Raw genomic sequence first — 11,335 nt, forward strand, 5'->3', positions numbered from 1 at the left:
ACAGAATGTGTTTTTTTCTTTTACTACGGTATATTATATTCACAGTAATTACACCAGTAAGAAGTGAGAAGCATCCACCTGGGTGACAGCAAACTGCTGGGCGAGCGCTGGTGCTTTGGCATGGGGGGGTCAGATCAACATATGGAATGAATTCTGTATGTATTCATATATGGAGCGTGTCTTGAGTGTACAGGGTTTGATGAGGTCAGATCAATATATGGAATGTCAGAACAGGTAAAAATGGAGATCTATGGGTGGCAGCAGGGGCCGTGTCTTGAGTGTACAAAGTTATTAGCGTGGCTGCACTAATAACTTTGGGGCAGACCCGTCGAGTTTAAATGGACAAGTATCAGTCAAAAGGGAGACATCGAAGAGGAAGGATGGATGGGGAAGGATCAACATATGGAACATATGTCAGAACAGGTCAGCTCCATATATGGAGATCTAAGGGTTTGTAGAGTTGCTGGCCAATATTGATGACATCAGGGATCTCCATATATGGGCTTAATATTGATGACATCAGGGATCTCATACATCAGGGATCTCCATCCCTGATGATGTCACGAGGTGGGGTTGGGGTGACCAACCAACGAAACAACTGACTGACGGGAAACTGCACGATTTTCATAGTTACACATTGTGTGCACAGGAGAAACATTGCTGGTTTTTTCTTTTATCAAACAACTCCATTCAGTTATAGTTAGGGGGATGAGAACAGGTTTTCTTATTTCTTTATTGTCAAGCAGTAAGTAATTAGTCAACATGTGAAAACCACAAGTCACATTGTTTAGCGGTTTACCCTAAACATGTAGTACAACATGTTGTGACAGTGCATGACAAGGCCTTCTAAAATAAAGAAAGATACATGGAATCATAGACCAAGAGGGCTCCTTACAGGTGTGAATTCTTAATGTCAATATTGATCAATCTTTTCAAACATGAAACAAAATATGCTTCACAAGCAAGCAGTGTTTGATACTGCACAGGTACAGTATATTTTGCATTGCCTGAGGTGCTTTGTAACTTAGAAGGGCTATGATGAATATAGGTTATACCATCTTGTACAATTGGCACGCATTAGAGCCCACCAGTACATCAAACCATGCCAAATCAATTTACATACGTACTGATTGTAATTTGTAACATGAACCAAAAACTAGAAACCACCATAAACATGGTAATGCTATTAGTGTAAAACAGAGATCTAATATCATACAGTATTACATTAATCCCAAACTTAATTTGGTCCTGTAAGATAATATAAGGCAAATAGAAATTATAGATTTCTAAACATAGAACATATGACGCATCAAAAACTATTCATCGTTTTGCAGGCCGATATATAATTTTACATTTCCTGAGAAACAGAAATAGGCTTATACCTGATAGCACATGAGTATGAGGGTTAGTATGTTAGTATGTTTAAAACATTACATATATAGTTATAATTTTACCATTGCAGATATTGTTTAGCCTATACTGTATTACGGTAGGTCTTGGGGGGAGAATTGTTGTATGTAGCATCAAAATATTACTTGGATTTGTTTTTCACATGCATTGGAGCAGAGAAAAAGGCATTGACCAATTAAGCATACTGTAGGCCCTGTTTTATTTGGCATTGTTGGCAGTTATTAGGGAGCTGAGGTAATACTATATCTGTGTTTGTCCTTTTGAGCCATCTTTGGCGTCCAGTCGGTCTTGGCCTTTCAGAAAGCGTAGGATCTTCTCAATGGTAGCCTCCTGATACTCATGGGACCACCTAAGTTAAGACAAAGAGGCACAGGGACAAACCGATGGTCTGTTGTCAGATGCAAAGTATTCAACAGACTGCAAAGAAAACAATTGAATGCTACAAAGGAACTACGATAGCACTAGGCTAGCATCTGTCTAAACATGCTATCAAAAAAATATATATCCTGACATTGACTCTACTTGTATAAGATGTCATCTGGAGCCAGCCTCTGTTGGACATATGTTCTGGGGATGCACTTCCTTGAACCCATTTTGGAATAGTATTTTTGATGCTTTCTCAACCATCTGTCATATGCCAATTGCGCCCAACCCGATAACTGCTATATTTGGAGTTCCCAACGACGATGCACCAATTACCTCTCCCCAAGCCAATTTCATAGCTTTTGCTTCACTCATAGCGAGGAGACTTATTCTCCGCAATTGGAAATCTGATAAACCTCCAACATTTACAAGTTGGGTCAAGGATGTTCTATCCTTTATAACATTGGAGAAGCTCAGATACAACAGGTTCAAATCTCGCCAGAAATTTGTAAAGGCTTGGTCCCCTTTCCTTGAATTCACCCTTTCACTGTCTTCCGATTCACTGTTTTTTGATGATGTGTCCTAAGTGTTTTTCCTACATGTAATTTGGTTCACTGTGTAGCCCCTTAATCTAGTAAAAGGCAAATTTTATTGTATTGTATTTATTTCATTTATTATTTATATCCTTTACTAACTGTAAACTTTTTTGTTGTTGTTGTTGTTGTCTTGTTTTGTGATGGAACCGGGGAGGGTGGGGTATATGTGGGGTTGTTTGTCTACAAAAATTGAAAATCTTATAAATAAAGTTATATAAAAAAAAAACATGCTATCAAAATTACTTTCTTATTTGTAATCCTCTAAGAAGTACAAGACATTGTCAATATTGTGTCCATACATTGTCAGTACTGTGACGCTATAAAAGTAGCCGGCATTGGTGATTGTGCAATCCCAAACTAAACAATCGTGAAAAAAAAAAAAAAAGTTTATAAACAGATATTTGATATATTTCAGGAACTCACTTAATGCCATTGAAGTTGAGGATAGACCTCATGTCCTCTGGCAACGACATGGGGTCTGGCCATGCGAAATTATCTGTGACAGGAACAATGTTCTTCTTTCCACCCAAGGCTGTGACAATCTCCTGAAAGATTTAAAGCTTTCAGTCAGACAAAAATATAAACCCAGAATGTGACCTCATATAGGACGACAAGATATGATCAGCATACCTTTATAATTCCTCTGGCCTTTTTTTTACCAAAATTACTTTGGTTCTACCACTGGTTCCATTCAGGATTCTTGGACCCATGGTGCTATCTAGCAAACTCACCAAAGATCTAACCAAACAGCCTCGACCAGAACAGCACGTATCAGAAACTATTCATTTTATGTCAAAACACTTGGTTAAACATTTGCCGGGAGAACCAGAACCGGTTCGGTGAAAAATAGGTAGCTGTAGTTTCATAGTTATCTGTTGCCTATGAATATGCAACCAGTATTTGTTCTTGACTCAAGATTCCATGTTTAATATCTCCTGTTTTCCCAGTGTGTAATCTCCTTGTGATTTCCTAGTTGTTTTTTCCCCTTGAGCTTCCAGTTATATTTACTCCTCGTGGTCAATAAACTGTTCTAACTCTCCTCTGCCTCTGGTCCTGCATTTGGGTCCTACATCTCCTGACTCGCATCGTGACACGCAGGCCTGTAAAGTTAATCTCATAGGGGATTCACACTGAGACGGACTGAATCCGTTTCATTGAAACCGTTTTCGAATACGGTTGCCTGGTCCCCGATGGCCATGATTCACATTGCCCGAGATTCAACAGCGCACCTGGGTACACTTGCATAACACACTTTAATCCTCCTGATGACGGTGTGCTTGATGGCTGGCGCGCACGGACACTGACCATCAACTGTGCGACATTGTCTCAAATAAATCCAGACACACTGAATTGCATTGCCTCTTTGGCTTTTTGCCGTTATACTACTTGTCAGCCTGCCTGCTATTCACTGTGTCAGTCAGTTCTGTGCTCCAGTGTATTAGTTTGCTATGGATTCTACTTTAGCATTATTATTATTTTGTTTTACTTTGGAAACTGTGCCAAGCAAAGCCCAAGAGCCACGTGTAGTCCGCAGAATAAGATCAGCGCGTATAAGCAGATTCAACAGGAGAAGGGCGGCGTTGAGAAATGCGCTGGTGTTACGCATCGTGCAGAGGCTGTGTTTTTTTTTGTTGACGCTTGGCTCGTCGACTGCATGCATTCACATTGGAACGATCCGTATCTGAATACACTTCAACGGTCCAGAGACCCTCCCCCCATGCGGTCCCGGGGACGGTTGGGCGATCCGCTCCCGGGAACGGTACGCATCATTCACACTACCACAACATCTGCCAAGTGGCCCCGAGTGCGCACCCGGGACCATAGTGTGAATCCCCTATGAGACATCTCCAGACTGACTGTAGTACTGACCTTGTGTACCCAGTCCTTCATGGCAGTGTCACCCATGCACTTGTCAAGTGCGTTGGCAGACAGGACAAGGATGAAGTTTCGTGCTCGCTGTACACTCTGAATCAGTTTGTCTTCAAATTTTCCAGACTCCAGCTTCTCCACATCTATGAAGACACTGAATCCACGCACCTGGAGGTGCACTTTCAAAAGGCTTAGGAGAGGAATGGGAATAAAAGACACAAAAAAGTGCCTTAATACAAACAGGCAAACATACGGAAAGCATTCAATTTGTCATTTGGTGAACTTTTATATTCATTGGATGTCTTCATGCAATGTATAGTAATACATTTATAGTACGGGTAACCTGGTTAGCTAGTTCCATGCTCTGTATATTTATCACTTAAGGTAGGGTAAGTGATATTCCTGTAAAAATTAGGGATGCACGATTAATTGGTAGCATAATCGGAGTAGGCCATATCGGCCATAAAAATGCCATATCAGTATCGGATTAGTCTCAAAATAATTATTATCAGTTTTCACCAGTTTACAAGGAAAAATGTAAAGAATGTAAATGAGTTCAATATAATTCAAAAGTGTCTAGTACCTCTAATCTAACAACAAAAGCCAAATCATTATGATGTAAGTAATCTTAAGTAAGAATTTACTTAATTTGTGTACTTGGAAAAGGCTAGTATTTATTAGGGCTTGGCCCTAGGGCCAAGCCCCTAGGGAAACTTGTTTCCATTGTGGTCCTCTGTATAATATCGGAATAGGTCAGAGTCGGTATCGGCAGATATGAGCCTGCAAATAATCGGAGATCGGTCATAATTTCCTAACCCCTAGTTCAAATAAGTTAAAGGTCCTACACCACAAATTTCAACTTTTCCCATTTATTTGGTGGTTTTCTTTACTCTGTCCCCACAAATACCCAATTTTGAACAATCAGGCTTTCTCATCATATTGGGGCTTTTATGGAAATGAGTCTGATTTGGTGGTACCCGTTATGTAATAATGTATCGCCCTAATTTGTATAATCCCTCCCCCTCTGGCCTCTTCAGTTTCACAGTCTCCCTTGCCGGTTCTCACCAGTGTGAAGTCTGGTGATTGAAACGGTGGGGGTCTGGGTGATAATACTTGTTAATTTGTGTATATATAATATAGATTCCCTATCGAATCTCCTATTTGCACCAACATTGTACTTGTGAAGAAGTTAGTTTGTGCTGTTTCATTAAGATTATTAAGTTCAGGGGCACGGTGGCGCAGTCGGTAGTGCTCTCGCCTCACAGCTAGAAGGTCCTGAAAGATTATTCGTGTTTGTTATTTCTGGCAGAGGAAGCTACAGTGCAGTGCTTCGCGGTGAGAGACACCCCTATGGCTCATACAGAGTCTGGATTTTCGGTGGTGAAGTGACCACCGGAGCTGAAATAACGCTGAGCGGTGGTGAGTAAAAACAGAGAGAAGGGCTGGGGCGGTGGCGGTGGTTTGCTCTTCACCGCGGCTCGTGACGTCATGTTCCAGACTATGTATGAGCCTTCAGTCGGACAGAGCATGCAGGCAGTGGAAGCGAGCAGACGGTGGCTCATTTAGTTTAGCAGCTTGTTTAAGTATACATTTTCTATCCATAAAAAGGTTGTAGTAACGGAATATATACTTCCATCTACAGCTGTTTCGTGTGCGGTTTGGTTTTGCAGGAAATGAGTAGTTGAGTAATTCAGAATACTTCTAAATTGCTATAGAGTATGTGTTCCATAGGGGTCTTCTCTGTCTCTTCAGCTCTTTAATAAACCGAAAATGCATTTTCAGGTCAGGATACAAATTGTATCCAATCATAAACAAGTGAAATTGGAAGTGGTGACGCAATGAAAAGTGGAGACATTTTAACTGAACAATATAAATTTGAAGCTGATAAATGGGTACTCTTTCCTGATTGGTTGAAAATATGCATGCAATACACATTCATTTTGTGTTTATTAAAGACTCGATGGAGTCTGGAGTGGACATGTGGGGGGGACCCCTGTTATTGAACAAACAGTCTATAGCAATTTATACTATCAGAATATAGTGCCTATTTGTAAAATTATCAAAGAACCTGCGCTTCTCAATCTCGTAAAAGTAATCTAATAATCGCTAAGGATATAGTTGCAGCCCTATTAAAACCCTGGGATGACCGAGATTAACAACGATAAGGCAATTATCCTGCTTTAGTTCTAACCTGGCCAGCTGGGAGCCTGTGGTCCGACGGTAGCTGATGAACACATCGGGGCCTGGAGGGTGGGCATCTGTGAGGCAGGGCTTGGAGGGCCTGCAATTAGCTGCCAGGATTTTTGCTCGGTGGACACCATTTTCGACGTGGCAGTCACACTGGAGCTGGTGGTCAGTCACGCTCTGCACGTTATTGCGATCCACTCCTGACAGAACGAGACCATAGGTATACTGGCGGAAACGGGGGTCCACATCAGCTAACCAGTCAGCCATGTTGTTTGGGTCACATGTGGAATAGTTGGCGTAGGTCTTTAACACACGCAAGTCTCTTAGAAATCTGGAGAACCAGGGGCGAAAAAAAGTCAGCAGGCTTAACTTAAAAAAAAAAAGATTCCTGCGAAAATGCCTTGTTTGTATTTCTGTCTAATAAAGTATTCAATCAATCAAACCTCTTGCGTGTGAGGCCTGCAGTCATGCCTAGGTCAGTTTGCAGATCCTCATCCGTGATGTTCAGGAGGAGGTCTCCATCGACCTGCAGCTCCTACCATTATAATGCAGATAAAACATAGTATGAATATATCGTAGCATATATATGACAAGCAAAGAGATACAGTAGTAGATAGATCACTAATGAAAATTAATAAACTACCTGAAAACGTTCACCAAAGGCACTGAAGCCTATCTGCTGCAGCCAAGTCTTCACCTCGCCACTTTTCCAGTTGGGCACAGATGACAAGATACGTCTTGGCACTTCCTCGCCCATCATGCTCAGTGCCCGTTTGGCAAGGGAACAGGTTGTACCATTACTGCTGTACATGACAATCCTCTTTAGGCTCTGCACCGCTCCGATTTCTTGAAATATCTTGACAGGAAGACAAATAGGCACATTTCTACTCAAGGTGACTTTAAAAGACACGATAAAGGCTGTAGTTAACATGGATAGTCTGATTTCAGTGAATTCTCACTGAAATAATTATTTAAAAAAAACCTGCATCTTAGGCCTAGGCTATACGAGTACGGGTATTTTTCTAAACAGATATTTCTTCTTCCGTTTAATTTTTTTTTGCATGACATGTCACATGACAAAGTGATATCTGTGTCCACACACAAATGCAGAAACGCATTGAACACAGGAGAGAATCACTGCAGTAGCAGGTTTCATTTGTAGGCTATTTTGATATTATATTTACACTTATGAGGTGCCAAATACATAGGCCTATCATATTTTTTAATGATATTGATATTTTTATGATTCTGATTTATACACCCAATGACAGACACTATCATTGCTCTGGCAAGTGGCAAGTCGCATCCGCAACCAGTTGTGAGCTAGTAGAGTGGCTTTTCGAGGTGTATACTACACGACACATCTTGCCTGGCCAAAATGCAATTCCTGATGTCTACAGTCTGTCCTTTGACAAAACATTATAATGTCTTATCATAGCCCTGGAACAATACGACATCGTAATGAACACGTCGTAGGGGATGTCACAATAGGCGAGGAAATACATGATTCTCACATCCATGTGGCGTGCGCTGGTGTAGCTGTCAGACGAACTTTACGCACATGCCGAGACTTGTTGGTGTCTTAAAGCCAAAAATAATCCCAAGACTGAAAATCACTTTTTGCAAATCTGATTAAATAACCCCTATGAAATCTTCAGGACTGAAATCCGTCCACAATGGCATTTGACCTGGGTCTTTACTCTTTATTGGTAGGTTAGTAATATCCACAGTTTCTCTGTAGCGGTCTGCAATTAACCTATTATTCAAGCTTTGCACTCGGCACCAATACAAATGAAATCATCTGGTGGCCACCGCGGACTGGACTAGTAGGCTGATATTAATTATTATTGGATGCCGCAGAGCAGAGCCTTTGCTCGCTGGTGACATGATGCAGTTGATGCAACAATGATGAGTTTTAAAGTTGTTAACAGTGATATAAAAACATGAACAATCTGTGTAGTTTCCAGGCGCATGCTGCATTTCTCACCTAATTATAGTAAAAATGAGAATGAGCGGCGATTCATTGTTTCTCAAAAGCTCTGTTTCGCATGACTACACAGATCTACTGATCCGGATATTTTGGAATTTTTCACTTATTTATCCGTTTCCCAAAACTTCCGTTTGAGTGGCCGAAAACGCCGTTTGCGTGTGGCTGAAAGGCACAAATAAAAACGTTTTGAAAAAGATATACGTGTAGCCCACTGGCCCAGGCCTTGAATTGTTTTTTATCCATGACAATGTATTTTATTGTGTTCACTCGGCTGTCACTGTGTGACAGTTCTAGTTTTGTTGTTGTATTTCTTTATTGTTCTAAAGGGTGATTTGATTTATACAGGTCACTCTTGAAAAAGAGACTTTTATGTGGTTAAATAAAGGAATAAAGGATGAAGTGTGAAACTGGCAGTACCTTGGTGTTACGTTGACGGGACTTGATGCTTGCCTCAACACAGAGATAAAAAGCAGCTATGCACTTCCCCTCTAGTCTTGTTCCATCCAGCAATGGCAGGAGGTGCTGCAGGTCAGCTGCTGTTCTCCCCTGCATGCTGTCAGCACTATCCAGCAAGCTCCGAGCAAACTCATCTGGGTCTAAGGATGCAATAAATGGCTCCACCAACTCCAAAGTCCCAGATTTGACCACCTCCTTCTCAATTTCTCGGTTGGCAGCTAACAGAGCTACAGCTAGACAGGCATAGAAGCGAATTAGTTCATCCTCTTTAGAGAAAGCCAGCGGGAATAGCCATTCGGGAGCTTGTTTCTCGATCATCAGGCGCTGGCAGCGATGGCCTCCGTACATGGCACAGTTGGCTAGGGCCACCGCACAGTGGCGCAGCACTGTGGGGTCTGTACCTCGGCACCAGAAAAGAAGAGCATCCATGGCCCCATTGGCGATGAGCTGTGCTGATGTTTCTTCTGTGTGTTTGAACATATGCTCCAGGATCCCTGAGACACTGCGTGCCAGCTGGGCATCTTCCTGCTCTCGGGTTAGGTTGAGGATGACCCCTAGCCCCATGCGCGCCACGTAATCTCTGGTGGAACAAGTACAGTAATCATTGTAAGGAAGCACAGCTAATGATAATTTCCTTATAAATGTAGAGCCACTGAATATTTGTGATTCAGTGGCTCTACATACAGTATATAAAGGAAATCATGACCAAATACAAGCTTTTGAATAGAGGTGTAATAGGTGATATTTTTCACATATAGTAGGTGGTAAGCCTACGTAGTACCTATGATATACTAACTTGGGTTCCAAATCCATTCCATTCAGGTCAGAGTCGTGGTGTTAGTATTATTGTGCAAATTGGCTCACTGGGTCTTTGACATTTTTTAGTTTATTCAGTGTGGCTTATCAATATTACGTTTAATTATGATACCACATCAAAATATAATATTTATAACAGATTCTGATTGTCCATAAATAAAATAACATTTTTGAGAGCCCTCCTATGCCCAGCTTTGTGTGTCTATGTGTACCCCATAGTGATGATTTGATTGGCTGAACACAGAATGTGATGTATGTGAGCGCCCCTCACTTTATGTTTGAGTGTGATTTTTTTTTTTTTTTTTAATATCAGGACATTCACATTGACATGATAATTAATTCAGAGCTCTGTCACTCAGTGTGAATGAACGCAGAATTATGTACAGGGTCTAATTTGGATACAGATGTGAGGGACTTATAACACACTAATGCCAGTGTGCCAGTGATTACCCGAGAACCCTCCCCTGTGCCAATGTTGACACCATGCGTAAGGCCTACCCCTGAGTGAGGGGCCCTGACCTACGTACTGTATAGCGTAGCCTATGGTGCCAAGTGTCTACCTAGCTCTGATCCATAGCTCTAATGCCGTTGCATCACCAGAGCTAGTGCCTACCCAGGTCAATATTGACAGCTATTTTGATAGCACCCTCGGCCTCGTTAGGCCTACTTATGCGGTAATAGAGACCTTCTTAGACCTACATACCTGTTCTCTGAAACCAATATCTGTTCCAGAAGTTTTGCCGATTCGTAAGTGATCTCCACCGCAGGTGTCTGCAAAAGCTGAAGGAGAAGCTCCAGACCTCCATCCAGCCGGATTCTAATGCAGATCTCTTCGGCAACCTGGCGGCCAACAGCGGGTAAAACCCAGGCCTCCTCCACCAGCTGAAATATCTCCGCGATGGCCCTGCGGGTCTCATCTAAATCCGACGTGTCTTTGGCTGACTGCAGTGTCTTGATGGAGGAGCGGAGGGCAGGGAGCGAGCTGTCCAAAACGACCTGCACGTCGGCATGGATTCCAGGGGACACGGATTTGGGGGGCTCCGCGGCAGAGCCGCTCCTACGAGTCTGGAGCCGGCTGACATACTCGGGCACCGTGAGTCTTTCTGAGCTGAACATCGTGGACAGATGTCGATAAAGGCTCCACAGCAACACGGTTAGAGAAAAGAGCATCTACTGCCTAAAGAGGAGAGAGCTTGAAGCGGGTCCACATCTATCAAATATGAGATCTGAGACAGGCTATAGCTTCCGTGGTGCCCTGGGGAGTGTAGATTGTATCCTACTGTAAACAAAATGACTACTCCTCTGTTGTGCGTCAAGTATCCTCGGCCTAGTCTGAAGTAATTAAAAGTGACGGCTTTCACAAACAAAACTGCATAATTTCTCCTAATGTATCTATGGAAATACAAATAAGATTATAAAGACTACGACTTACACGTGTCGTGAGCAGGTGAGCTATATGATAGCAAATCAATGCGTTAAGCTTGACACTTCCTCTTTCATCAACACAACAGCTCAGAACTACTAAATATTCGAGTCCTCTCGTTGAGAATGTGTGAATCTTGGTACAAGGCTGCCAGAACTGGCAAGAACCCGTCCCAGAACTATTACACAGCAGATTATTGTATTTAGCTAAGGAGCGGAAAAAATA

At 42.1% G+C, this 11,335-nt stretch overlaps 1 protein-coding gene across 1 annotated transcript; it reads right to left on the reverse strand.

Moving 5' to 3' along the window:
• Positions 1-506: 506 nt before the first annotated feature.
• Positions 507-11,131, reverse strand: sarm1 (sterile alpha and TIR motif containing 1). Its single transcript, XM_083772977.1, has 8 exons — positions 10,391-11,131; positions 8,833-9,451; positions 7,069-7,281; positions 6,869-6,960; positions 6,430-6,756; positions 4,239-4,428; positions 2,793-2,914; positions 507-1,759 (listed from the first exon to the last, which is right to left on the reverse strand). Exons 1-8 carry the CDS (start codon positions 10,855-10,857, stop codon positions 1,651-1,653), a joined length of 2,139 nt encoding a protein of 712 aa, XP_083629103.1. The 5' UTR covers positions 10,858-11,131; the 3' UTR covers positions 507-1,650.
• Between the last annotated feature and the right edge of the window lie 204 nt (positions 11,132-11,335).

The sequence above is a fragment of the Protomyctophum parallelum genome, assembly GCF_964188405.1.
Source record: "Protomyctophum parallelum genome assembly, chromosome: 9".
Taxonomy (NCBI): Eukaryota; Metazoa; Chordata; class Actinopteri; order Myctophiformes; family Myctophidae; genus Protomyctophum; species Protomyctophum parallelum.

Bases quoted from the DNA above. Each gene is read 5' to 3' on its own strand.
- sarm1 (XM_083772977.1), bottom strand. From the start codon at position 10,857: ATGCTCTTTTCTCTAACCGTGTTGCTGTGGAGCCTTTATCGACATCTG. The intron at 6,961-7,068 runs GTAGTTTATTAA...TTATAATGGTAG, and splicing joins CCTTTGGTGAACGTTTTCAG to GAGCTGCAGGTCGATGGAGA. The intron at 6,757-6,868 runs GTTTGATTGATT...CTGGTTCTCCAG, and splicing joins GCAGGCCTCACACGCAAGAG to ATTTCTAAGAGACTTGCGTG.